We start from the raw sequence: 27,500 nt of genomic DNA, 5'->3' as shown, positions 1-27,500 counted from the left end.
GACACTTTAAGAACCTGAATTAATGTAATAATAATAAGAAGAAGAGGAAGAACAAATGAAATAAGAAATAAAATCTCCTGGAGACGGTTACTATCCACAGCCAAGATCAAGGCAGTTCAAAGACACCTGCTCTGGACCAACAGGTCTGACTGTGTCTTAGAGACATGCGGGAAACGACTTGAGCTTGGAATGAGTAACTGCCCTGTCCAGTTTCTGAAGGTACATGCTGCTAATAAGAACAAAGTATTTTGTTTTTCTCATACCAGCTTGTCAGCAGAGTGAGTCCTGTACATGTTGTTACCTCTGTGTCACATCCTTGTTGTTCTAGTTTGTTCATGTCTGAGCAGAGAACACTGCTCTGTAATCGCTGCCACTCGTCACTGCAGAGCTACAGGTTTTAAAAGCTCAGAAAAATTATGTGTCTTCAGCTGTTGATTCACTGTTTTCTTCTGTCAGCAGGTGAATGTCTCCACAGCTACTGATGAGCCACTTTTTATTTGTTGTGGCTTTTGTATTTGTGTTGCTTTCGTTTTCGTGTTGTTGTTTTTGTATTTGTGTTGTTGTTTTTGAATATTTGTATTGTTGCCTTTGTATTTGTGTTGTGGTGTTTGCGTTCACATTGAAGGTTTTGCATTTATTTAGTTGCTTTTGCATTTGTGACAGGTGTCACAAAGTCCTGTGTTTAAAGAGGATGACAGTAACAAGTGTGATTGACTGTGACGGTCGCAGCTTCTAACACACCCTGTGTAAATGTAGGAAAATGTTCTTTCTGATCCCAAATACAGTCCCCACCTCACTGGACAGAGCTCAGCTGACTGTCTGTTTCTTCTTCAGGTTCCCACTCTCTGATGTTCCTGTCCACAGGACGTGTGCAGCCTGGAAATCAACTTTCATTTGAGCAACTCACTGTGTTTGATGGTGTTCCCATCTCTCACTGTGACAGCTCGACCAGGACAGAAGAGTTCAAACCTTCTCTGGAATCAAAGAACTTACCAAGCAGCTGTGAGGCAGCGTATTCTGATATCACAGAGTCTCTCCATGTGATTCCACCTTTAATCAACAGCACAGTGTGTAAGTTTAATGTTGGTTTAATTTGAGTGATGTTGGTTTTTCTGATGCATCAAAACCAAGAGATGAATCCTGGTCTGACTTTACAGATGTTGTGCAGCGGCGGCGTGGCTGCATCCAGTCGGCCGATGGGAGGAACTCAGCTTTTGAAGCCTGGTCAGTGAATGGAGAGGACTTCATAACCTTTGACCCTGAATCTCAAAGATGGACAGCCCAGTCTCCTTCTGCTGTAACTGTGAAACAAAGATGGAAGAGGAACAAAGCAAGGAATATTTTCTTTAGTGACTTCATCAGGCAACAATGTCCAGTGCTGATCCAGAGAATTAAACTAAGATCAATAAACCCCAAAACAGGTGAGTTCAATTACAGTCCACACAAAAGGAACGTCCAAGGTTCTTTGGATGGTGTGATCCTTTAACCCTCGGTCTCTGTCTCTGCTGTTACTTCATTTCTCTCCAGATCTGAACATGTTTGCGAAGCCCATCACTCACACAGCCCGGACCCTGCTGATATGTCATGTGACCAGTACTGACAGACCGGTGAGCTCAGTGCATCTGACCGGAGACGGAGCTTCCAGTGCCAGATGGATCACAGTGACCGGACCAGTGCCTGGGCCTGAAGATGGATCTGTGGTCCTCAGGCTGACAGCTGAGATCTCCCTCAGCCAACACACATACAGATGTGCAGTACAGGCAGGAGGACACAACATCAGCGCTGTGTGGGGTGAGACCTGTGACCTGTATTAGGTTTACACCTGACCACAGTCTGTTGAATCAGTGTCACACTGTAATCCAAACTCCTGCCAGACAAGAATGGTGACACTGGACAGGTGTAACATGATGCTGCAGGACAACCTTCCTAAACCCTCATCACCTTTCCTAGATTCCTTTCCTAATGTCACTTTAAATGTTGTAATAACTCCAGAGGTCAGGATGGTTTTCAGGATCTTCTCTTGTTACAGACGGGAAGACTCTTGATGGCAGACTCCTTCTTACAGAGTCAAGTGGTCCCTGGAAAACTCTGATATTAATCCTTGAAGTCCTCGGCGTGGTGTCAATAATCACCATTATCTCCTGGGCAACAATATGTCTGCTAAACTGTGGTAAGATTTATTATGTGTCACCAGGCTTTGATAAAGTCACTTCTCTAACTCGAGCTGGACCAGTGAACAGACACAGGTCGAGAGTCTCCTGTGATTCTCTCCCTTTCTCTCTAGACCTGTCAAACGTCCCACTCACTTCATATCTTTAATGATCAAGTGTAAATAATCATTTTTCTTCATGTTTTGTCTTTAGAATAAAAAAATTGACCAATTTCTTATCAAATTTTTGAAATCCTCAAATATCAGTTGAGATATTTGCCTCAACGGTCCAGTATCATAAATAACAACGTTCCTGTGTATTAACCAACATATTGTGAACATAGAATAATATCGGCCATCCTTACTTAAATATATGAATGAAGAACATCAGACAACTCAAACTAAAGCATGAGTAGCATGTTGTTTTACCAGTCCGTCCATTGTGTCAATAGAAATACTCACTCATCAGTCACATCAAGATACATTTCCATGGTTACTATGTAGGATGTAAGTCTTTTCTAGATAAGATAACTAACTGTGGCTCTAACTTTCCCTGCAGTCAAGAAGACCGGTCGTCCTCGGAGAGTTGATCCACAGCTGATGGAGCAGTTTGTCAGGATGATGGAGACTGTTTCGTCTCCAGATGCACAGAGAGTTGTAGTTTCATTCACTCAGGGTTCAGAGAGGAACCCAGAACACCAGGCCCGGTGGGAGGTGAATATCAGCTTAAGAGACCAAAACTTCTACGATCCAGAATACTTTGCTAATCTAATAAATGTGGCCGACAGATAAGTTATGGATTGTACATGGCTGCGTTTACACTGAACCATTATCCAAAGCACTTTACAAGTTTCCTCTAGTCACCACTCACCCTGATGGCGGCGAGGCCCCATGGTGCATCAGTGTCTCTGACGTGTGGACAGAGGGAGACTGATCCGGCATCTCTGTGACTGGTGGACGACCTGCTGAGACACAGCTGCCTGTTTTTAATGGGAGGACTGGGACATGGGACAAATGGGACAGTCTGTGTTCACTCCATACGTTTTCATAGAGCGAGCCAGAACTCAGCAGAACCGTTACTACAGGAGCCAGCAGCTTCACTTGTTAAGCAGTGCTGACACATGAACGTGTCGGCGCCGAGGCCTCACCCAAACCCTCCGCAGCACCATCATTTAACCCACACAAGCTCTGACGCTGTATTTACATGTTTAACAGACGTTCACTCAGCACTTCTCTCTTCAGTTTGTCCTGCTGGATGTCGTTCTTCGTCTTTTATAATCTGGGTGTGAAAACATGAACAAAGATCATTTGTGGATCTTTTCTTTCTATGTTGTTGTTCAACACTGAACCTTCTCTGAGCCGTTCACACAACTCCTGCTCATATTGAGCTAAGCTATGCTAACACTCACTAATGACAGTAGCATCATGGGAACTTTGATCCTGTCACATCTGTCACAGCTGTATTTCACCTTGTGTTTTGTATGTGTTCTGTTGAATAAAACTACAGCTGTTCCCTCCTGACTCGACTCACGCTGTGCTGAACCTGTAATGTTACTCACATTATCAGGTGTCTGACAAACACAAGCCATGAAACTGCTGATGATACGATTGAATATCGACAATAGGACAAAAATATTTCCTGCCAACTCTTTAGCATGTCACAGGTGAACTAGTCTTCCTCCTGCAGTAGGCAGCGGAGCTGCAACAGCAGGAAGTGGCGACGTCATCGCATCACGCCACAGCGTCCCTGCTGATTGAGCTCTGACACTTTCTGACATAAATACTCACGAGGAAGATTCCCAACATTAATTTCCCTCAAGTACAAAGAAGCAGAAAATGGAAATAGTGAAGTACAAGCACCTACATTCAGGTAGATGTACTGAGTTAGTTCCCAGCAGTTTGAGGAGGAAGGTGAGGTTTACCTGTGTGCCCTGGTGACAGCAGGAAGCTGCCTGGGTTCAGCTGGATGTGAGAGTGAAGCTGCAGCTGCTGAAGTTCACACCTGTCTACATTCACTGATCCTGGTGCTGACTGATCTTCACAGTTACACTTCTTTAGTCACTGACGGAGCAGACCTGCTGTTTGGTGGCAGGTACCTGTAGGTGAAGCTGCAACAGTCCAGATGAGACTGTGACTGTTGCTGTAAAGAGTCAGTGACAGAGTCTGTTTCAGCTGCAGCCGATCTGACGTCTGCTCAGTGACACGGATCAAAGGACGGAGAGCAGGAGACTCGTCTGTTCATTAAACTATATAAACCCATGTGAGAACATCTCTGTGTAGTTACACCTCACAGACAGGTAAGTGTGTGGATCTTTCTCTTCAGCAGACAGCAGAAAAACTTTAACCTGGTTCAGAACGTGTCTTTAAAACTATTTGTCAGGTCACACGTCTGTTTATCCAATCAATAGAAAATATGAACCATTTGTGGGGAAATTCTGTCATAATTGTAACGGCTAAAAAGGGTTTTCTGAGGTCACTGTGACCTTGACCTTTGACCTTTAACCACCAAAGTCTACTCAGTTCGTCCTAGTGAATGTTTGTGTCATGAAGAAGTTACTGCTGCTGCTGTTGCCGACGTGGAGGAATAAAAACAACAGAGGAAAGTGAGTGAGCAGATTCCATCAGCTTCCAGCTGTTTCTCCTCTGGAAACACACATGGTGTCTGCACAGCTGGAGCTTTAAATATCTTTATTTCATATCATCACAATATAAAGACAAAACAGAAGAGGTTACAGACCTGAACACGAGCAGCTGTAACTGAGGAGATGAAGCTTTAAATCAATGTGAAATGATCAGTGTGATGTTTCCAGCTCAGGACAGTTTGTGCACCTGCTGCTTTAATGTTCTCAGACACTACAGACGCTCCTGGCCCCGCCTCCCGGCGCCGTCAGGTGTGCGCTCTGCGTGTGAAGTGCTGCGAGTCTCTGAACTCCAGGTAGAGGCTGAAGAGCAGGTGCAGAGACTGGATCCTGCTGCCGTACACGGGGACGTCCAGCAGGCTGCAGAGGACGTCAGTGTACTGCGTCAGGCCGCAGTGGAGGCGGGCGGCCGGCAGCTGCAGGCGACCCAGCAGCTCCTCCAGCTCCGACGGCCACTCCTGCATCAGGCTGTCGATGTCCGGCATCGGACGCACGTACTGAACGCTGGCTGGAGGTTTGGAGCGGTGCAGGGCGCCAATACTCTCCACCCAGCTGTCCACCGCCCGAGGGTTGGACTGAGGACTCGCTACACTCGTCACCTTCTTCAGCTGCAGAGACAGAGAGAGAAAGAGATCAGATCAGGATTCCTACAGGTGTGTAGGACAGGTGAGTGTAGGACAGGTGTGTGTGGGACAGGTGTGTGTAGGACAGGTGAGTGTAGGACAGGTGTGTAGGACAGGTGAGTGTAGGACAGGTGNAGGCGACCCAGCAGCTCCTCCAGCTCCGACGGCCACTCCTGCATCAGGCTGTCGATGTCCGGCATCGGACGCACGTACTGAACGCTGGCTGGAGGTTTGGAGCGGTGCAGGGCGCCAATACTCTCCACCCAGCTGTCCACCGCCCGAGGGTTGGACTGAGGACTCGCTACACTCGTCACCTTCTTCAGCTGCAGAGACAGAGAGAGAAAGAGATCAGAGCAGGATTCCTACAGGTGTGTAGGACAGGTAAGTGTAGGGCAGGTGTGTAGGACAGGTGTGTAGGGCAGGTGTGTAGGGCAGGGGTGTGTAGGACAGGTGTGTGTAGGACAGGTGAGTGTAGGACAGGTGAGTGTAGGACAGGTGAGTGTAGGTCAGGTGTGTAGGACAGGTGTGGAGGACAGGTGTGTGTAGGACAGGTGAGTGTAGGACAGGTGTGTAGGACAGGTGTGTAGGGCAGGTGTGTAGGACAGGTGTGTAGGACAGGTGTGTAGGGCAGGTGTGTAGGGCAGGTGTGTAGGGCAGGTGTGTAGGGCAGGTGTGTAGGACAGGTGTGTAGGACAGGTGTGTAGGGCAGGTGTGTGTACCTCGGTGGCTCCGTGTTGTTTGGTTTCCTCTGACAGCCACAGCGACAGCACCGTGGGGTCTGACTGTTTCACACTGGGTTCATCCAGAACCAGCAGACCCAGACCGTCCGCTTTACTGTCTGGCCTCGGCACCTGAACGCCACACAGGTCAGAGGTCACAACGAAAATGAGACAAAAACTAAATAAAAACTAACAGTGATGAAAAGTTTTACTTTTCTTACATTAAAGACTAATGAAGTGATTTCATGTAAAGTCTGATCAGTGAGTCAGTTTCCTGCAGCTTCTGAATGATCAGCTGATCTGCACTGTGGAGAACAGGCAGCTGTCTAATGCTAATGCTATTGCTAATGCTAGGTGAGCAGGAGCAACAGAGTGGTTCAGAGTCCATAAGAGTAACAAATAAAAGACAGGTAAAAAAAACATTGAGGGATTTAGTTGACACCTACAACAGCAGCTCACATGGTGAATTCAGTTTCCACGGCAACAACTGTGTCGTGTTGAGTCACGGCTCTGCACTAATGAGCCTGTACCTTCAGGAAGGCGTCGATGTCCCCCACAGCTGGGATGAAGTCTGGGATGAAGGGCTTCAGACTGTGCTCCAGCTCTATGGACTGGGGGGTGTACCTGAGGGACAGCAGAGACCGGGGGGGGGGGGGGTCAGATCCTTCATCATGGAAGACTCAGTCAGACTCAGTCCCCTGCACTGAAGTCTGATGGTGACTGGACCACTATCAGTCTTAAACCAGGACCAGGACTCAGAGTGAAGACTGGATCAGTGTTGGTCTGATTGATTCAGTGAGAGCAGGAGAGATTTAACTGTCTGTTATTGATTAATCAGCTGGTTATTTTTCTCTATCAATATTCAGTTTACTGTAACATATGATGAAGAGCAGATCCTCACATCTGAGGAGCTGGAACCAGGTCTGTTGATGGACTGATAGATTAATTGATTAATTGTTTCTGGCTTTTTTAGACAAAGTGTTGAACTGATGATGGAAACACCGAGTTACTGCAGGGTGGAGGATCTCCTGATGATCCTTAAACTCACCGTGTGATGTACTGGAACAGCTCTTTGACGTCGGTGCTGACGGGCAGGTTGGCGTAGTCGGCGGGGTCGTACGCCCCCTCCGGTGCCTGTCCTGGCTCGTCGTCATCGTCTGTATCCTCTTCATCAGAGTCGTCATCATCCTCCTCCTCTTCCTCCTCCTCGTCCTCCTCGTTCGGACTCACCCCCGGCTGCCCGCCGATCGGCTCTTTGGCCTTCTGAGGCTTATGGTCATCTTCAAACTCGTCACTGCTGCTGTTGGCCGACATCAGGCCACGACCGGCCCTGCTCCTCCTGGACTCTGACTGACAGGACATGAGATGTTAGAGCTGCAGCACCTCTTTCCTTGGTGACAGCAGATCAGCACAGAGAGGGAAAATTAGGGCGTGTGAATGTGAACACTTCCTTGTTGGTAAAATGCACAGATTCACTAATAAATCTGTCGTTTCTGCTCTGTCATTAGCAGAGCTGAGAGAGGAAAACCTCCGGGCAGCAGCTTCTCATGTTTGTCACTGTCACTGGTTAAAACGTCTCCAGCTGCAGCTCAGATCAGCTGTTACTAATCAATGTTAATTCTGTCAGTCACTAATTTCATGAACAAATTTAAACTTCTCTGTTGTCAGTTTGTGGTTCTGTTCTCAACCAGAGATCATTTATGAGAGAAGAAGCTCCACTCTGTAACACCACTGTCCAGTCAGAGTGTTTCTGTAGTTCAACAGCTCCAACAGAAGGAGACATCCTCTCTAATAAACCATCAGCTGATCTCAGGTCAGTTCAGGTGTCACATTCTGCACTCACACTTTGATTCATATCAGAGCAATAATTTAAGATGAAACTTCAATTACTTAAATAGACTTACTTTAGTAATTCTTCCTAATACTTCTGCTCCACAGTAATATTGTACCTTTTACTGCAGCACCATTCATTTAAACTTTAGTTACTTTTCACTTTTTTATATATAAATATAAAATATTTTTATATATATGTTATTTATTAAAACCAATGATAATCTTATGAAACACATCACATTGTTGAAGATTAAACCAACCAGTTTTTCTTGTGAGAAAATCAGAGTTGTTCAGTTCAAATAATTCTTTCACTAAAAATCTAAGATTAAGAAATTAAACTTCAGAAACAGATGTTTGCTTTTTTCTTATTTCCCATGAATCATCTGAGGACCCCTCAGATTTTAGCCCAGGTGTGTGTTACCTGACGCCGGCTGCCGGGAGTCGGGCTGTAGACGCTCGCCACCTCCTCGGAGTCGATCACCTCCAGGCTCTCGTCGTACGGCTGGTTCTTCAGCAGTCGGCTGTCTTTCCCCCGGTCAACCCGCTCCATAGGACACCGAAAGACCACCGGGTTACAGACACATTTATCCACCGGTTAGACCCGCTTTATAGTGCCGCTTCAACCGTTAATCTGCCCGTTAAAAACAGGACTTTCTAGCCAAATTCAACCGTTTTATCTGTTGCTGGAATAAACTGACCGGGTTAACATCAACCTTTTAACCGCTTAGATTGCGTTTTTGCCCGTTAGTACCGACTTTTCCCCTGCACCGTCCCAAACCTTCTGAAGCTATAAAGCCTTCCGTTATGCTAACGTTAGCCACCTAGCAACAAACCGAACCGTGAGACGGTAACGACACGGTGTCCAGCGATAAAAACACAAACAAGGACAAACCTTCTGTCTTTATATGTGTTGAAGTTCAAGTAATAACGTTATTACTGTGTCTGAATTCAGTCTAAGCGCGAGTATCTGCGTCAACAAGGTGTTAGCGAGACGAGCTAGCTAGCCGAACAACCGAGTGGAATGTACCGTATCCTGGCAACGGATCATGCAATGCACCATGGGCAATGTAGTCAGAGTTGACAAACAAACGGTCGCCTAATTTTAGATTTTTGAATTTAATTAAATTTAAACGTTAAAAAAATATTCGCTTACAAGAACAGATGTTAATGTTGCCGTGAGTGAGTTTAGCTTTAGCCTCTGTATTTACAATTTGGAAAATTATATACCCCGAATCAGCTATCAGCAGCTTGTATTTGCATGTACAGACAACTGTCACTGTGATACTAAAGGAAACTTAAACGTGATGATTCCCAAGCAAGTTGTGTAGATACAAGGAGCCACTTTTCAATTATTTTTTATGGTCGTTGTTTAAGTATAAGTCCAAATCTAAAATGTTCCGACTGCAGCTAAACTATGTTTGGTACACAATGTGTCTCCCCACAGAGCCAGTGTATGGAATAATCAAACAACCAGGAAGAATAAATCTCAGTATTTCCAGTAAATAAGGAACGTGTGTGATTGCAGCATTTGGGAAAGGAAAGTGTGATGCTTGTGTCCGTTTAAGACCGAGATGTTCTAGTTCATATGACGGTTTGTCAGACCACATAAAAACAAAACTGATTAAAAACAGAGAAATTCTGGAATATTCTTCAGGTCAGAATTTCGACTGGTGAAGCTGGTCTTTTCTTTGGTACATTTTATGAACATTTGATTATTATTTTTCACATATTACATCGGATAATATATCATTATTTTTCTGACAATTTAGTAATATTGTTCCAATATTTGATCAATAAGATGAAAAAAAGTGTGCAACAGATGAATTATGACAGTAACCGCACTAACACAGACTTGTTTCGTGCTTCCTTGTGGAGTACGCCGTACTTATGTTATTTCCCGCCTGTAGGGGGTGCGTTTGTTTCTTTCAGAATGAAAACCTGACCGGAAATAAAGGGAAACGGAACTTGAGCGTACCGGAAGTCTCGTTGGTTGGTTGTGCTCTCGGACTGGCGGTGAAATTGTTGCGTTAGCTGCAGAGCTAATTCCTCAGTTTGTAAACGGCAAAGTTTCAGGTAAAAAACACAGGAAACTCATCCATAATGTCTGTTTTACACGAAACTCAAAACAAACACCAAGTGAAGCGAATATATGTAATGTATATTTATTTGTACGCTGGGCTAGCTCCCATGCTACCTGGCTAATTAGCCGCTGTTAGCTTCCTCCAGCTGGTGCGCGGCTAAGTGCTAACGCTAGCTTTACTGAAAACCTTAATGTTTGTCTCTTTTATCGGAGTTTTCATATTGTCACTGTGTTGTAGTTCAGTTTGTGAGTGAAATAAGCAGCAGGTCAAAAGGAGCCAACGCCGATGAAGCAGAGCAGAGGCTGAAGGCTAATTGCTAGTTCATAAAACATATAAAACAATGAAAATGTAAATAGTGTTAAGAATCTAACAAACTGTTGTTTGTGTTGTGTCTCAGAAAACTAATTGATAGTTGAAGTGTTTCAGGCTTCAGTGTTTTGCAAGTTTGTGCAAAAAATGTGAAAAGTCAATGAATTAAACCATGAAATAAATAAATCCAGACTGACATTCAAACATAGAAAGTAGTTCAACAACACTCACTGCTGTTCTGAAGGAGAAGTTACCAGATTTCACTGACTAAAGTCCCTTCTCACTGAACGTGTAACAAATGAAGGATCTGTTCATCCACAACATTCAGTCACAGTGACGCAACAAAGAAAAGCAGCAAATCTTTTCATTAGAGAAGCTGAAATCTGAAAATATATCACCACCATTAATTCTCAAGTAATGGAATGGCAAAACAGTTGCAGATCATTTTTCTGTTGATTCATTAATAACCTCAAATGTATTTAGAGTTTTAATAATGTGGTTTAATGCTTTTTGAAGAATGTTATTTTAAATGTTGAATGTGTTCTCTTATATGAAGAGATGTAAACTAAATGTAATGGGGATTCAGTGTGTTACGCTGTGAGCTGCAGCTTGAGCTTGTTTTCATTTAACTTGTATTTTTTTCTATGGAGTTAAACGTCCTATTTACAGTATTTGAGTTCTGCAGCCTCTTTGTTCCTCTGGAGATAATGATATCCTCAGGAAGGGAAGTCACACTGAATCATATGAACATGACTGAGTTATGATCACCTCACACAGCATCTTCGCTTCACCTCTCTGCCTCTGAGCGGACAGTTTCGACACCTCTGAACCAGACAAACATTTTGTAGGTGCAAGACAACCTGCTCAAATCAAGTTTTACCTGTCAAAGTAAAGAGAGTCAAGAGTGAGACTCAAAGAAACAGCGTTTGTGTGTTTTCAGTCCAATGGGAGACAGCGATGACGAGTTCGACCGGAGGAGGCGGGACAAGTTCAGGAGAGAGAGGAGCGACATGGAGCGGTCGAGAGAGAGAGAGGAGAGGAGGAGGGACGACTGGCCCGACAGGTACGCCTGTGGCAGTTTTCTCACCTGAGTTTGAGTCTTTTGATGAAAATGTTTTAGCTAAATTTAAGTCACATTAGAGTTAGGAGGTTTTCTGTTCTTCAAGAGTTTTAATTATTTTTCAGACATATTGCTATTTCTTTGGATTAACATATTTCATACATCTAATATTTCCCTGAGAATTTCCAGACATTTTTTATTATAGAAAACATTTCAAAAATATTTTATCTGACCATTCAAAAGCTGATAAAGTAAAATCCCGTCCAGTGGGTTTGTCATCATTGTCACATAACTACATGATGTTTCTGTGGTGAAGATGTTTGACAGTCGACATTAATCCTGAACTCACCTGTTGGTTCTGATCACATCCTGAAAGACTGGACTTTAAGTAACGTTAATGTTTCACTCACGCCCGCAGCTCCTGAGGACGTTACGTCTTTAGAAACATCTGTTGGTCTCAGCTGTTTTTGTTCTGTTGCTGCTTCTTGTCTCATTCTCAGTCGACTGGATGAACTGAATCCGTAGATCTGGTTCTTCAGAGAACATCAGAGAACATTACTCACTGGAAGATGGTTCTCGTTAACAACAGGTCACACTGATTATTATTGGCTGCTGGAGGAAAGTGATTCACTGACCAGGAGTGACAGTCTGATTCTGCAGCTCGTTGAATAAAAGATTCAAACACTCATTAGTTAATTTGTTCGTCTTTCACATTATCGATTAGTTTTTAATCTCTGATGAAAAGTGTCATCGTTCTCGTTGAACTCGTAAAGATGTTTTAATTCCTCTGTAGACGTGCTGATGAATGTTGTCATGGTAAAGGTATCCAGGCTGCAGGTGTGTGACCTGTGAATGTTGTGTGTTCAGGGACTGGGACCGCGGCAGAGAGCGGAGGAGGGACTACGATCGTGGTCGCAGAGAGAGGTTTTCTCCGCCCAGACACATCAGCCCTCAGCACAAACGCATGAGGAGAGACTGGTGAGGACGCTGTGCTGCAGCTGCACCCGCTTGTCTTTACCACACACAGGTCACATGTGAGCGTTCATTCCCTCTTTGTTGGCTGCATTTTCCAGGGACGACCACCGGGGGGAGCCGTACCGCTACGACCTGCCGTATGGAGGAGGAGGGGCTCCGTTTCCAGGGGCGGGGCCTCAGGGCTGGCACCCCGACCTTCCCCATCTTCACCCACACCATGGAGGTCACCCACTGCAGGGCAGGTGAGCACACACACACACACACACACACACACACACACACACATTTTTGTGTGGATAAAATTAGGAAAGATTCAAATAAAATCTGTCTCTCAGGTTGGGGATGGTGGATCCAGACCTCCCTCCTCCTGGTCCCCCCACCATGAGGAGCTTTAAGGTGTGTCTCTGTCTCTCTGTGTCTGTCTCTCTGCGTCTGTCTGTGTCTCTGTCTGTCTGTGTCTCTGTCGGTCTGTCTGTCTCTGTCTGTGTCTCTGTCTGTCTGTGTCTCTGTCTGTCTGTGTCTCTGTCTCTCTGTGTCTCTGTCTGTGTCTGTCTCTCTGCGTCTGTCTGTGTCTCTGTCTGTCTCTGTCGGTCTGTCTGTCTCTCTGTGTCTGTGTCTCTGTCTGTGTCTCTGTCTTTCTATCTGTGTCTCTGTCTGTCTCTGTCTGTCTCTGTCTGTGTCTCTGTCTTTCTGTCTGTGTCTCTGTCTCTGTCTGTCTGTCTCTGCAGCAGCTGTCTCTCATTACAAACACTGTGTCCTCAGGAGTTTCTGTTGAACATGGAGGACAGCGTTGACGAGACGGAGGCGGTGAAGCGCTACAATCAGTACAAACTGGACTTCAGGCGGCAGCAGCTGCAGGACTTCTTCCTCCAACACAAAGACCAGGAGTGGTTCCGCTCAAAGTACCACCCCGATGACATCACGGCGAGGAAGGCGGAGTCTCTGGCCGCCCTCAAAACGCGGCTCGGCGTCTTCCTCTTCCTGCTGGACAACAATTGGCTGGATAACGTGTCGCTGGACATGGACCACGGTCCCACCATCATCAAACTCCTGGATGCAGGTAAAGAGAGAGACGGGGGTGAGACAGGAGAGTACTGAGCAGTGAGACGGGCCCCTGGGCCTCGAGTTAGTTCATTATGTATAATTAGTATTTACAGCTGATGATATTGTGATAGAAAACTCAATGAATTCAAAAAGGTTTTAAAAATGAAAAGATGGTGGGACTTTGCTACCTGGGCTACATCCTGGACAGGTTACCTGCTGTCACCTGACAGGGGATTCTGGGTAACGAGGACTTGTCTCACTGCTTCTGTCTCTGTCTACAGCTGTAATAAAGATGGAGGGAGGGACAGACTTTGACCTGCAGGTCCTGGAGGCACCGACTGCTCCTGCAGCGGCCGGCGGGGAGGCGACCAGCAGCAGCAGCAGCAGGAGGAGGAGGAGCAGAGAAGAGTCAGGGGGATCCCAGCGGAGGAAATGTGAGCAGTCAGACTGGATCAGAGCCGACGGGGAGTCGGACAGAGGCGACGACCAGCGGAGAGACGGGCGAGATTAAAGACTGTAACAAGGTCAGAACCGTCTGTGTGACGCTGCGTCACCTCTGAGTGTATTCCAGAGTTAAACTGCCTGAAGCCGGGGCAGCAACAGGGTCAGGGTCTGATCCGGTTCCTCAGCAACACATCAGGTATTGATCCGTTGATCTGCCCTGATCATTCACAACTAAGATATCAGCTGCAGACGATTCATGTCGGTGAAGCGTCAGTCAGCTGACTGGACTCAGCACGTCTCGACTGTTTTTATTCCTCCGCCCGGCGACGGTCAGAGCGGCAGCCATTTTGTTTTCACGTTGTCTGTCCGACTAGAGGATGAACCGATTAGACTTTGTGGTCAAAGGTCAAATTTTACTCAGTGGTTCATATTTTCTGTGACTCTGAACAAACAAGGACGTGACCTGGAACTAGCGTGACGGAGGAGGAGGTTCGAAGCTCCTCCTCTCCTTCACTGACATTTAATCTTACTGTTTATTTTCCGTCTCAGGACTGTGACGAGGAGGCCAAGCAGAACGGAGGGGAGGAGAAGGACGAGGGGGAGGAAGAGGAGGAGAAGAAAGAGGAAGAGGAGGAGAAGACCAAGAAAGTGAGTTGGTTCTCCTTCAAGCTGACGCTGACAATGTTTGTGGTGCCCGTGTTAATCCCGCCTCCTCCTCTCAGGGCAGGAAGAGGAAACGCAGCATGTCAGCTGACAGCGGGGAGGGCAGCGCCTCCGACTCTGACTCCTCCCACTCGGAGGACGGAGAGAAGGAGGAAGATGACGAGAAGGAGGAGGAGGAGGAGGACAGAGAGGACGGTATGTACACATTTAATTACCGTCAGGAGAATGACCGAATCCTTAGTTAGAAATGGTTTCTAAAGTGTGTGTGTGTGTGTGTGTGTGTGTGTGTGTGTGTGTGTGTGTGTGTGTGTGTCAGAGCGCCGTAAAGAGCGAGGGAAGGAGAGGGAGAAAGAGGCTCCGGCGAAGCCCCGCCCCCTCCACCTCACCACCTCCCTGTTCATCAGGAGTATCCCGCCAGAAGTGTCCAAGGAGGAGATCACTGCTGTGAGAGAACACACACACACACACACACACACTGGTACTAACTTGACTGATGTGTGTGTAGTTGTGTCGCAGGTACCCGGGCTTCCTGCGGGTGGCGCTGTCGGACCCTCAGCCAGAGAGGAGGTGAGAACTGAAGGTTAATGTCCAATCAGCCAGACCTGTGTGTGTGTCCGTGGTAATACTGTGTGTGTGTGTGTGTGTGTGTCAGGTTCTTCAGGCGGTGTTGGGTGACGTTCGACCGCAGTGTGAACATCAAGGAGACGTGCTGGAACCTTCAGAACATCAGGGTAAAGTCACGACCACATGCTCAGTCTGAGCCGTCAGTCACATGGTCTGATGGATGAATGACAAGACTTCCTGTGTGTGTGTGTGTGTGTGTGTGTGTGCGTGTGTGTGTGTGTGTGTCCAGCTCAGAGACTGTGAACTGTCCCCGGTGGTCAACAGAGATCTGTGTCGGCGTGTTCGCAGCGTCAACGGTCTGACGCACCACAAACCGGTGGTGAGGAACGACATCCGGCTGTCGGCCCGGCTCGTCCACAGTCTGGACCAGAGGGGGGAGCTGTGGGCCGGACAGGTATGGCCCCGCCCTGCACCACACCTGGTCCCACTGACGCCACCTTTACATTTATTCTCCATGAAAGTCAGTGGAGGTCACTGAACGCAGCACGGCCTCCAGGAGAAGATGTCTCTCTGTCCTGTGTGAGGACAGGTGCATGCAGGTGTTGTAAAACAGGAAGTTAGAGGTTGTAGTCTCAGTGTGACATCACTTCCTGCTGATGTCCCTCCAGAGTAAAGCTCCAGAGAAACAGAGGCTGCAGAGCTCCATGGAGAATCGTCTACCTGTATGTAATGTACTACCTGTCACTACATTACCCATAATGCCTCAGTAACTGTGTGTGTGTACAGATGGAGACCAACCCCGTTCTGAAGAACATCACAGATTACCTGATAGAGGAGGTGAGCGCCGAGGAGGAGGAGCTGACAGGTGCCTCCGGGGGCAACAGTGCTGATGCAGGTGATGCCAAAGACCCCACCTCCTCCTCTGAGGTTACCGTGGAAACCGATGACAAGCTGCTGAAGGTGGGAGGGGCTCCAACTGTCTGATTTTGACTCATTGTTTTTGAAGTTATAGTTTTCATGAACGTGTGTTTATGTCATATGTGTTTATGTAATGTGTGTGTGTGTGCGTGTGCGTGCGTGCGTGCGTGCGTGCGTGTGTGTGCAGGTGCTGGACAGACTGCTGCTCTACCTGCGTCTGGTTCACTCTGTAGATTATTATAACTTCTGTGAGTATCCTGCTGAGGACGAGATGCCTCATCGCTGTGGCCTGATCCACGTACGAGGACCTTTACCTGTGGCCAAGATCACTGCAGCCGAGGGTACACGCACACACACACACACACACACACACACACACACACACACACACACACACCCACCCCAATACAGTTCAGTAATGGAGCGCTGTGCTCTGATTGGACAGTGAGTGAACATCAGAAGATGTGTGAGGAGCGTCTGTCTCCTCTGCTGTCGCCTTCAGAGACTCTGAGTGAAGAAGAAGCTGCAAGACTAGGGAAGAAAGACCCGGAACAAGAGGTACACCTGTCTGTCTTTCTGTCTGTCCCCCACACCCCCCTCCCCCCCCCCCCCCCCCCCCCCCCCCCCCCCTCTCTCTCACTCCCCTCTGTTTGTCTGTTCAGGTGGAGAAGTTCCTGTCAGCCAACACTCAGGAGCTCAGTAAAGACAAGTGGCTCTGTCCTCTGAGTGGGAAGAAGTTCAAGTGTGCGTGCGCTACCTGTGTGTGTCCGCGTGTGTGTGTGTGCGTGCGTGCCTGGCATGACTCAGTGGTTGCTGTGGTAACAATTGTTGTCGTTGTTCAGGCTCCAGAGTTTGTGCGTAAACACATCCTGAACAAACACGCTGAGAAGGTCGCCGCTGTCAGACAGGAAGTCGAGTTCTTCAACAACTTCCTGCTGGACGCCAAGAGACCCGCCCTACCTGAGAACAAGCCCCTCCTACCGCCAGCACAAGGTGAGACACACACAGACTGGAACAGAGTTGAAAAAGGATATTTTTGGTCGTTATGACATCACATCTTTCTCTTTCAGCCACACCCCCTGGCGTACCTGGATTTCCTGGTCAGTCACCTCAACAGCAAAGCCTTCTGGGATATCCACCTGGAGTCAGACCTCCCATGCCCGGCTTCCCTGGTACATCATGATCATAATTTACATCCTTTATCTAACTGCAGTGAAAGAGCTCAGATTTCCCACAGTCGGATGTTGCACTCGAACACACCGTTCAGGTTGAAAGTGTTATTTCACTGATCAGCAGCTCCAGAACATACAGATAATCTGTGTGTGTGTGTGTGTGTGTGTGTGTGTGTGTGTGTGTGTGTGTGTGTGTGTGTGTGTGTGTGTGTGTGTGTGTGTGTCAGGCGGAGGGCCTCCCTACCCCCCCAACCAGTTTGGGGCAGGCCGCGGTAACTACGACAACTTCAGGGGTCATCTAGGAGGAGGAGGAGGAGGGTTTCCCGGGAAACAACGAAACAGCAGGTGAAGAAGAGACAGAGTGCAGACAGCACACAGATAAATGTATTGATTGAATATTGCTTATCTTTCTCTCTCTGTGCAGGGGCGTGCGAGGGGACCCTCGGACGATCATCGAGTACAGAGACCTCGACGCTCCGGACGACCTCGACTTCTTTTGAACACAATGAAGTGAAACAGGATGTTTTTTAAAACTTTTTTATTCCTACATTTCCCATGATTCCTTTCATCTTCCCTCCATCACTTGCTTGTCTTTTGTTTTTTTTAGTTAGGACAGAAATTGTGAAACATACAGAAAATGTGTGTGTGTGTGTGTGTGTGTGTGTGTGTGTTTGCGCGCGTGTGCGCGCGTGTGTGAGAGGACCAATGTTACTGTCATTCGTTAGTGATGATGTGATTCGTTCCACTTTCCAATAAAGATCAATAGAGGAAGACTGAAGAACTGTGTTGTCATGGTTACTGTGTTTTGATGGGTCAAACCTGCAGAGACCAGCTGACACTCGACATGGTGTATTAGGAGGACATTGCATCATATCTTGGAGTAGGGGATGGATTATGTTAATGAGGACCAGAAGTAACAGACATTTTACTCATTTAATGGATTTTATCTGAAAACACATTTTAATTTTGATTTATTTCCAGATTTTACATTTATAAACTTCACATTAAAGGCTACATTAACACGTAGCTTTGGCAATACACAGCATTTGTGTTTACATTTGATTAGTTTTGAACATTGATCCTAAACAGCAGTCTGGTGAAACAGCCTTGTGCAGTCTGATGGTTAGTCAGTCAGCTGCTGTCGCAGCCTGTGGGGACGCTAACGGCTCTGTGGTCGTCCAGTTTCCTGTTTGTGATAAAAACATGGGCTGAACGTGGACCACCACACGCTTCACTGTGAGGCTGTGATTAAAGAAAACTAAGAGAGAGACACATTCAAACGTGTGTCTGTTTCCTCAGTGCACGTACAGCAGAGATGCAGGTTTGGCTCCTGCAGTAGAGGAACGTGTCCTCAGTCGTATCAGCTGCTCCACTTGCACTAATGTAATGTGTGTGTTTCAGTGGCAGTGAGAGGACAAGAGGACAAACAGTCCTCACAGCTGCTGCTCGTCTTTGTCTCCATCATGGACCGACACTGGGACCAACAGTGTCGGCCTGTAGCTGTGACTCAGCTCTCAGCCCATTGGTTCCTGCTGAGTGTCTTCAAGTGTAAATCTTCTGAACAGGGAACTGAAATGTCACAGGTTGATTTTGTTGGGGACTATTTTCAGCGGTGGATTAAACCACACTTGGTGCTGCAGTGGTGCTGTGGTCGGGGGCTCTGTGTGGGGGGGTTGGCTCTGTGGCACAGAGGAATAAGACGTATAACCTCACGGTTCTTGTTAGTAGATACAGTCTGTGTCGGTTTGGGTCTGAACATCAGATTTACACTGCAAGACACAAACGTGGAACTAGAATCACCTCCTCGTGGTCGTATCCCTCCGCCACTCAGACTAGTTCCAGGTCACAGTGAAGTGAGTGTTTCATTCAAGTGAATGTTTTTAACTAATTAGAAGAAGTTCCCTTAAAGCCTTACAGAGATACTGCGTTCACACGGCCAAAATCATGTTTTGTGAGGTCACACTGATCTTGACCTTTGACCCCCAAAAACTGATCACTTCATCCTGGAGTCCTAGTGAATGTTTGATCCAAATTTGAAGAAGTTCCATCAAGGTGTAACTGAGAACCTGAAAACAACATGGCCGCCGGGCGGAGGAATGAAAGTTAAGAATATGAATGTGAATCTTAAAGAGCCGACGGACTGAAGAACAGCAGAACAAAGATCCTCAGCTGCTTTATCAATCTAAAACCACAGGAACATCTTCCTGCTGTTGGCTCCTCGGAGCTGTGGTTTGAAGCTGCTGCTGTGTCCGGTGATGTCATGTGCGGCGAGCGACAGCGTCTTTATCTGTCGTGTGCTTTAAGCTGAAATGTGTGAACTGGTTGTAACAGTAGCGTTGTGGTCGTTCAGCTTCCTGTCTGGCCTCTGGTCGTTCACAGTAGAAGAAGAAAAAGTCCTCTCTGTAACTCTGCATGAAACATAATTATAATACAATACTCTTGATATCAGACTTGTTGCAGTGCGAGCAGTAGAGCTCTGACAGCAGTGAATGTCCCAGCAGCTCTGGTGTCAGTAATCGTCATTAACTGATCTCTTGTTGCAGCAGCAGTGATCCAGTTTCTCTGCACCATCAATAAACTTTGCTCTCATTGGTTGTTTCCTGTCGTGTGGTTCTGAAGCTTTGGTTGTGGTGAAGTGAGGAAGACCTGATGAATGAGCGAGTGTCTGTTTAATGATCACGTGACACAGTGAATCTCACGTCACCAGCATCAGCAAGTAAAGACATTTATTTTGGGAAAAAATGAAAATATGTTTTAAAGGTGAGGATAATAAGGAAAGTGAAGACATTTAGTCTTGTCCTCTGAATGATTTAGACTTGGTCTGGTGTTAATGATGGAATCAGATTTAAATTAATGAGGATAGCTGTAGAGAGTGAGGACATTATTGATTAGAAGATCTGTTACTGACACAGACTGATCAGTGTGGTAACATTGAAATCAATTGTTTTATCATTTATTTTAAAATGATGATATAATCATTATTCTGATATTTATTTCTGTTGCCGGGGAACAAAATCTTTTACTTGGCGTGAGAAGAAATATGTGTCTTTACAGCTACAACTAAAATAATTCATAGTTTTATAAAATGACTCAACACGCAGGTAGTTTCTTCAGTCCAGCTGCTCTAAAGAAACATCTGTATTTCCTCTCACACTGCGGCCGCTGTAATAAAACTAAGGAGGTCATGACGTGTTGCCGTGTGATCACGTGGTTGTGTCTGTGGCTTCTCCTCCGCCCAGGTCACAGTTTCCTGGTCGCTGCTGTAGAGAGAAGTACAGACGAGGCGTTCACTGTCTGTCAGACCGCTGCTGCTCTCCTCTCAGCCGGCTGCAGAATGGAGGGAACATCTGTCCAGATGCTGCTGGGTGAGTGCACTCAGCCTGATGTGTGGATGTGTAGGTGTTGAGAGGTGAACTAACCTGAGCGTGGTGTCTCTGCAGCTCTGACCTCACTGCTGTGCTGCTGCTCACACACAGGTCAGTAACGCTCCTGTCAACCTGTCCACATCTGTCAGAGCTGATGCTTCACATTTAAATGTTCATGGAGTCAATCTACATGTATGAATCATACGTTTTCATTTATATGTACGTGTATGTAAAAGTTCTATATGAAGCCTGTTAGAAATGGCAGCAGCTTCCTGTATTGACGTGTATATCTGTCCTATCCCAGTATAGACGTGTGTGTGTTTATATAGTAGACAGATGTTACGTGGATATACATCCATCCACAGCCTCAGTATGAGATGATGTTATAAACAGTAGAGTCCAACAGTTGTTTTAATAAACTTGCATAAATGAATTAAACATATAATGTAAACACTTCATGTTTACATACAAAACATTTTCTATATTAAAATTCTTCACATAGATGTTTTTAATATTTATACATATATAAATCTGACAATGTGTATCTCATACATGTTATAAACGTATATGTTCATGTCTCCAGAGGAGGTATATATGTGATAATAATACATCCTGTTTCTGTGTGGATCGTCTCTACAGCTGTTAAACATTCATCAGTCTCTGTGAACATTCATTACAGCACACTGATGATTTTAATAGTTTGACAACAATAAAACACTTTTGAACTCTCACAGCTGGTCTGACGGTGAGTCCCAGCAGCTCCCAGCTGTTTGAAGGAGCCTCTGTCTCTCTGAGCTGTGAGGAGGACGACAGCTCTGCTGGATGGAGGCTGAGGAGGAACACCACCAGAGAAACCAGGACTCAGTGTGGAGCTGACTGGGGAGAATCAGCTGGTTCTTCCTGTAACATCAGCTACACCTTCACACAGGACAGTGGAGTTTACTGGTGTGAGTCCAGAGAGGGAGCAACCAGTAACAGCATCAGCATCACTGTCACTGGTAAGATCAGACTGTGGAGTCAGTGTTGATGAAGCTGTGTGTAAATGGATGAAATGCTGTAGTTTGTCTGTGTGTTGAGGTGGAGCAGTGATCCTGCAGAGTCCTGTCCTCCCTGTGATGGAGGGACATGATGTCACTCTGCACTGTAAAACAAAGACCCCTCCCTCCAACCTCCCAGCTGCTTTCTATAAAGATGGCTCCCTCATCACAGAGACTACAGGTCACATGACCATCCACCATGTTGACAAGTCTGATGAAGGCCTCTACAGCTGTGACATCAGAGGTCATGGAGAGTCTCCGCCCAGCTGGATCACTGTCACAGGTCAGGAGGTCAAAGGTCAGGAGCTTCACTTTGACTTCACCACTTATTGATCCACATGTTACCTGACCAGGTGATTCTCTCTACAGAGAGACTTCCAACCACAGCCCCGCCCCCTTAGTCAGCTCCGCCTCCTCTTGTGTTCTTCCTGATCCGCTACCTGGTGGTGTTCAGTCCGTACTTCATCTCCACTGGCATCATGGTGTCTTTATATAGACAGAGACCTACAGGTAACACTATCAATCAATCAATCAATCAATCAATCAATCAATCAATCAATCAATCAATCAATCAATCAATCAATCCTCTCTAACTCTAACTCTTCATGTTTTCTGTCCAACCTGCTCTGACTGTAGGAAATCACCTGCCCGTCTCCGTGGTGACGACCCCGCCCAGCCAGGCTGAGCAGGGATTGGATGATGTCATCTCTGATGTCACCACAGAGCATCACTTCTGAGCTGAACTCTGTAAAACCTTGTTGTGTGAAACCAGCTGAGTTCATGTCTCTGTTCTCTTCATGTCTTCTTCTCTTCTAATGTTTCTTTCTCCTTGTTTCTCCACCACTGATCAAATAAATGCTTTTATTTGAATCATTCTGTTGTTGAACTGATGAAATCACGAGCAGAGAGACGTCTGACACAGTTCACTCTTTTTAAAACCATCAGTACCAAGTGAAACATGATGTTTATGTTGCTGCACCTTAGGTGGAGGTGCTGCTTCCCTCCTGCTGTAAGCCCCGTAGATCCAACAGAGAAATCACAGACTCAGCTCAAGTGTTTTACTCTCACATTTAGATTTGATTTGTTTTTCTGACTCATCAACTGCTTCAAAATGGTGGATCTGTGTTGACTCTCGGTCTTATTAATGAACGAACCATAAACAGTTTTATTCAGTAATTAAGTTTTTCCTACTAACCGTCTGAGGTCGATATAATATTTAAATGTTAGAATCTGTAGACTCTCAACTTTCCGTTTCATATTCTTGTGAGATCCTAAGTGACTCATAGACTGTCTCTAACATTTTAGCCATTTATCATACATTTATCTACTATTTTACTCACGTTGCACTAGAGTCAACAGTTTAATGAAGCGGTAGATTCACGTTGCAGTCGGACTAAATGTCCGGGGGGGGGGGGGGGGGGGGGCAGAGCGCCTGTCTGGAGAGCCGTAGTTCGGAGAGGGGAGGGGGAGGAGGGAGAGTGACGTCAGAGGAAAGGAGCGGGAGCCTCCTACATACACAGCCGGTGAAGACTAACAGTAATGTCTTTTAAATTCAATGTTGAAGTGAAACAGCAGTTTCCTTGTTCCAGTTCTGTTGTGTTACCGGAGGATTCAGCAGGACTCAGGAGAACCACGTTTTAATGTGTTTTCGATGACTTTTCTCTGGTGAGTGAGTTTTCTTTTTCAGCGCTAGCTTAAAACCTGTTAGCTCATGCTAATTTGATGATGGTGACGGCGGGAAGAATAACGGTCGGTGAAACGTGTTGTGGTTTATTAAAAGACTCAACACTGTAGGGTTTGTGATGTGAAATATGGCTTTCAGAGATTATTGTCTTGCACACGGTATAAATTTAATGGCGCCAAGGAGGATCGTTGTACTTCCCACCGGCCGTGACGCCGCGGAGAAAGAATTCATGCAGCCTGTGGCCAACTGCCATCATGGCGGCTCTGCTTGTGCTACTGTCAGAATATATATATAGCTCTCTGCTCCGGTCGCCGGCATCACCTCATCTCTCTCTCTCTCTCTGTCTCTCTGTGTCTCTCTCTCTCTGTGTCTCTCTCTCTCTCTCTCTCTCTCCCTCTCCCTCCCTCCCTCCCTCCCGCTCCCCCACCCTCAGCACACAACTTGATTAGTGTAATTAGCTTGTTTACTTGCTGCTGCCTCTTAATGCTTCATGTGGAAGTTTAATTTCCACACACATCTGTGCCGCAACATCATAACTGCAGAAGCTGAGTCACGGACAGCTTGACAAGCTCCAGTCTCTGTCAATGGGACACAGTCAGGCCCATGAACACGACAGAAACTATAGATACAATATTTAACTTGATGATTTTTAATTTTAAAATAGTTCAGTTTGACGGTTGAAGACTTCTTATATTCACCTGCTGAAAGTTCCTCTGAAATGAGATATATTAATATATTTATAGATTGTGGTGAATTGATACGTGATAACAAACCTCATCTTAAAACGTCTTTCATTTATATTGAAAAGTGAATAAAATATGATTTTCATGTTGTGTGTCATTTTCTTTAACTGATGATAAAATGTTTGTGATGCAGGTTGGTTTTTTTTATGGTTGATGGTGGAGGACGTCACCTGACCACTGCGGCTGCACATGGAGGAGTCCAGGAACAACTCCATGGATTTGGACGCACCAGCTTCTCACCTCAGATTCCAGGTAAGTTCTAACACAACAGAAACACCTGGTGCCCTTAATGAACTAAAAAAAACTCTGTCGACTATTTAAAAAAAATAACTTATCTGAACTAAACTGAAATTTCTATACAACCGAAGATTCATTATTTCTATTTAATTGTTATTTTAGTGACTGAACTTTCTTTATTTGTATTTTTCTTTCATGTTTTCTTATTTCAACATTTCAGTCCTGTTTGTTTCTGTGGTTAAAGGAGGATTGATCCTCCAGGTGTTATTAATAATGTTAGTTACAAAGTAAAGCTTAGTGTATGTTCAGTCAGATTCTTTTCCTCAGTCCTGATGAATGCTCATCACATCTTTGACCTCGTGACGTTTTCCGTCGAGGAGATGAGGTCAGTGAGGAGGTTATATTGACTTTTCCACCGCATCTCGGGCCTTACTTCCTCATAGTTCCCAATCAGGACTTGAGCCCCACCCACCACCTGCTTGCTTCAGGTTGGCAGGTGAAAGAGCAGAGAGTATCAAGAGAGTTCAGGAAGAAGCAGATTTTTAACGGAACTGTAATCGTTAATGGTTTTTAGAGAAGATGAAGATGTTTGTGATGCTCCTGTACAGTAAGAAAAACCTCCACCAAACTCCATTTAAAAAACTGCACACATGGATGCAGGTTTTGTGCCATGTTTTTAACTGACTCAACTCTGCTCAGACTGTGTGTTTGTGGTGTGTCAAATCAGACTGTCGTCGTGTGTTTAACTGTATAGAGTTGTTATCACAGTTGATTTAACTGTGAGGCTCCAGTTAAAAGGTAAAATGGTACGTCCGGGTGATTTAAGAGATGAACTCGCATCTGGTGAGTTTAAGCAGCATTGGTAAAATTAATTACTTGTAATTTTGTCTTTGGTACAAGTGAAGCTTTGGTCCAGACCAGTTAGAGACATGACAGTCACTTGGTTTTGGTTTCATTTGATCTGGTTTGTGCTGTTCACACTGTTAAAACTGACATTTAAAACCAGCAGCTCCAGGACCAGTGTTTGTTACTCTTCAGTCTTTGGTTGGGGATGCTCATTTGGAAGTTAGGGCTAATTTTTTCTGACCAATAGCCAACGCTCGTTAACCGACCGTTAACCGACCGTTAACCGTCAAAAATAAAATGTACTATTTAGACTTGACGAGTGTCGGTGACCCGTTTAAAGAACACCAATACAACAGATGGTTTTTTTTTCATAAGAAGGGGTTTATTTTTATTTTTACATGTTTTGAACTGACATAACAGCCTAGATCCCCCGTGTAGGAAAATATTTTATAACTTAAATAGCAAATAGCAGCCAGACTTTCTAATGTATGACCAGTTTAACAAATCGAAAACACATTGAATCCTCCAGCAGAGAGCACTGTAAGGAAAACCTCCTCCTCTTCCTCCAACAGGTGAACAAAACATAAACGTGTACTCTAATTTTTCAGACCTCAAAACAAAATAACCATTCCAGGCCGACCTCAGTCCTCAGCTCAGCGGACAGCTGGTCTCCTGGTGTTTGTTCAGAAACATTGTTTAACTGATTATTAATCGGTCAACATTCTCATTGTTGGTTAAACGGTTAATCATTAACGTCTTTAGTCTTTGACTGACACAACTCCCCTCCCACCGACCTTGCCTCCACACTGGTGTGGAAAGCTGCTCAACAGACCCTGATACTGTCTGTAATTAAAAAACCTCCCTGCAGCTGAGAGTGAAAGTTTACTCTGAGTGTCAGTAGATTATCAGGAGGAGGAAGGTGACAGCTGTGAGCTGAGAACTGGAGGTGTTTGTGGAGCATTAGTGAGTTCAGGAAGAAGCAGCTTGAAGGAGACTTTGTGGTTGTTGTAGTTTTTAGAGAAGATGAAGGTGTCTGTGGTGTTTGTGATCCTCCTTCATGGTAAGAAAACCTTCCTGCTCTGATCCGACTGATCATCACTGCATCACTTCATTTCTCTTGAACATGTTTTCCAGAAACAAAGGACTGATCAGCAGGTCAGAACATGTTTGTTGTCTTCATCATCATAATGTAGAAGACTGTTCAGTCAGACTGTCCTCAGGTCTGTTCCTCATCATTCAGTCTCTGCAGCTGCTTCGTTTCCCTACAGCTCACGTTACGGTCGTCATGACAACGCTTTGCTGTGGTGTTTGTGTGGATGTAAATGTTCAGCTTCATTCAGACACGTGTTTAGTTTACAGGCTGCTCACGCTGCAGGGTCCAGTCACAAAGTGGACCAGACTGGTTTCTGTCTCACCTGAGATGTCTCTGTCTGATGTCCTCAGTGTCCCAAGCATGCCTCAGCTCTGGAAGATACATGAGGCGGGACCAGCGTCAGCTGGAAGGGGACGAACTCAAAGACCAGAACCAGGACTACAGAGACCGGACGTCCATGAGGACGGACGCTCTGCAGACCGGACACCTCGGCCTCACTCTGAGAAGACCCACCATCAGGGACAGCAGCACCTACACCTGCATCATCAGAGAGGGGGGGCGAGAAGTGAGCCGGAGAGAAGTACCACTGGAGGTCAAAGGTCAGAGCTGTAGCTACAGGTCAGAGGTCAAAGGTCAGGGATGTAGATGCAGGTCAGAGGTCAGAGTAGACGTTTACTATGAATTGATCAGAAATGTTGTTTTAAAGTTTTATTTGTTTTTACCTTGTTGAACGTCCAGACTGGTGCTGGATTCTCCTAGCTGTCCTGGTTCTGCTGGTTCTGCTGGTTGCTGCTGTGTTCGGTGTCAGGCTGTTTAAAGAGATGAAAAACACAGTAGGTATGTACTGTGTGTGTGTGTGTGTGTGTGTGTGTGTGTGTGTGTGTGTGTGTGTGTGTGTGTGTGTGTGTGTGTGTGTGTGTGTGTGTGTGTGTGTGTGTGTATCAGTGTGTGTATCAGTGTGTGTATCAGTGTGTGTATCAGTGTGTGTGTGTGTGTGTATCAGTGTGTGTGTGTGTGTGTGTATCAGTGTGTGTATCAGTGTTAGTCAGAAGGTGAAAAGACTGCAGCTGGTAGAAAACCTGCTGTTAACACAGTCCTTGCTGCCTTCACTGGCCTGATGTGAAGATGTTCCTGCTGGTTTTTAAAGGTGTGGCTCCTGCCTACATGTACAATCAGCTGACTCCCTGTGAGGCTGCTCCCTGCCTCAGATCCTCTGGCAGGGCCCTGGTAACAGTTTAGATCCTGACTGGTCCCCAAAGCTGATCAGGCCTCCGCTGTCTGAGCCTCTCTGACCTCTGACCT

General features: G+C 45.9%; 4 protein-coding genes across 4 annotated transcripts; 3 read left to right on the top strand and 1 right to left on the bottom strand.

Moving 5' to 3' along the window:
* Positions 1-790: 790 nt before the first annotated feature.
* Positions 791-3,645, top strand: LOC111239990. The gene is made up of 5 exons (XM_022769947.1): positions 791-1,071; positions 1,158-1,421; positions 1,528-1,791; positions 2,030-2,170; positions 2,709-3,645. The coding sequence occupies exons 1-5, from the start codon at positions 849-851 to the stop codon at positions 2,939-2,941; spliced, it is 1,125 nt and encodes a 374-aa protein (XP_022625668.1). The 5' UTR covers positions 791-848; the 3' UTR covers positions 2,942-3,645.
* A 1,121-nt stretch (positions 3,646-4,766) lies between these two features.
* On the bottom strand, positions 4,767-8,991 carry ift46 (intraflagellar transport 46). The gene is made up of 5 exons (XM_022769946.1): positions 8,385-8,991; positions 7,179-7,480; positions 6,661-6,754; positions 6,131-6,262; positions 4,767-5,396 (listed from the first exon to the last, which is right to left on the bottom strand). The coding sequence occupies exons 1-5, from the start codon at positions 8,511-8,513 to the stop codon at positions 5,037-5,039; spliced, it is 1,017 nt and encodes a 338-aa protein (XP_022625667.1). The 5' UTR covers positions 8,514-8,991; the 3' UTR covers positions 4,767-5,036.
* A 957-nt stretch (positions 8,992-9,948) lies between these two features.
* Positions 9,949-17,961, top strand: LOC111239986 (serrate RNA effector molecule homolog). The gene is given in 22 exon segments (XM_022769942.1): positions 9,949-10,036; positions 11,294-11,416; positions 12,281-12,391; positions 12,487-12,630; positions 12,724-12,784; positions 13,151-13,448; positions 13,714-13,807; positions 13,809-13,956; positions 14,426-14,524; positions 14,599-14,734; positions 14,856-14,983; positions 15,045-15,106; positions 15,192-15,270; positions 15,393-15,557; positions 15,890-16,063; positions 16,209-16,362; positions 16,467-16,579; positions 16,684-16,764; positions 16,864-17,014; positions 17,092-17,193; positions 17,421-17,538; positions 17,618-17,961. Coding segments are annotated over 21 exon segments (2,613 nt in total). The 5' UTR covers positions 9,949-10,036; positions 11,294-11,297; the 3' UTR covers positions 17,694-17,961.
* A 695-nt stretch (positions 17,962-18,656) lies between these two features.
* LOC111239984 (Fc receptor-like protein 2) lies at positions 18,657-21,928 on the top strand. The gene is made up of 4 exons (XM_022769939.1): positions 18,657-18,741; positions 20,433-20,558; positions 21,293-21,556; positions 21,636-21,928. Exons 1-4 carry the CDS (start codon positions 18,657-18,659, stop codon positions 21,926-21,928), a joined length of 768 nt encoding a protein of 255 aa, XP_022625660.1.
* Positions 21,929-27,500: the final 5,572 nt, after the last annotated feature.

Source organism: Seriola dumerili, unplaced genomic scaffold, assembly GCF_002260705.1.
Source record: "Seriola dumerili isolate Sdu_G_001 unplaced genomic scaffold, Sdu_1.0 BDQW01007657.1, whole genome shotgun sequence".
Taxonomy (NCBI): Eukaryota; Metazoa; Chordata; class Actinopteri; order Carangiformes; family Carangidae; genus Seriola; species Seriola dumerili.
The sequence above is the reverse complement of the archived record's forward strand: the minus strand, read 5'-3'. Positions and strand labels throughout refer to the sequence as shown.

What these genes read in the sequence shown, in the direction of transcription:
- LOC111239990 (XM_022769947.1), top strand. Translation starts at nt 849, where the DNA reads ATGTTCCTGTCCACAGGACGTGTGCAGCCTGGAAATCAACTTTCATTT. An exon ending in TTTAATCAACAGCACAGTGT is followed by an intron (nt 1,072 to 1,157) that starts GTAAGTTTAATG and finishes CTGACTTTACAG; the next exon opens with ATGTTGTGCAGCGGCGGCGT. An exon ending in CAACATCAGCGCTGTGTGGG is followed by an intron (nt 1,792 to 2,029) that starts GTGAGACCTGTG and finishes CTCTTGTTACAG; the next exon opens with ACGGGAAGACTCTTGATGGC.
- ift46 (XM_022769946.1), bottom strand. Translation starts at nt 8,513, where the DNA reads ATGGAGCGGGTTGACCGGGGGAAAGACAGCCGACTGCTGAAGAACCAG. An exon ending in ACATCGACGCCTTCCTGAAG is followed by an intron (nt 6,263 to 6,660) that starts GTACAGGCTCAT and finishes TGTGGCGTTCAG; the next exon opens with GTGCCGAGGCCAGACAGTAA. An exon ending in AACAACACGGAGCCACCGAG is followed by an intron (nt 5,397 to 6,130) that starts GTACACACACCT and finishes CTGTCTCTGCAG; the next exon opens with CTGAAGAAGGTGACGAGTGT.
- LOC111239984 (XM_022769939.1), top strand. Translation starts at nt 18,657, where the DNA reads ATGGACCGACACTGGGACCAACAGTGTCGGCCTGTAGCTGTGACTCAG. An exon ending in CCTGCTGAGTGTCTTCAAGT is followed by an intron (nt 18,742 to 20,432) that starts GTAAATCTTCTG and finishes TCCTCCGCCCAG; the next exon opens with GTCACAGTTTCCTGGTCGCT. An exon ending in CATCAGCATCACTGTCACTG is followed by an intron (nt 21,557 to 21,635) that starts GTAAGATCAGAC and finishes CTGTGTGTTGAG; the next exon opens with GTGGAGCAGTGATCCTGCAG.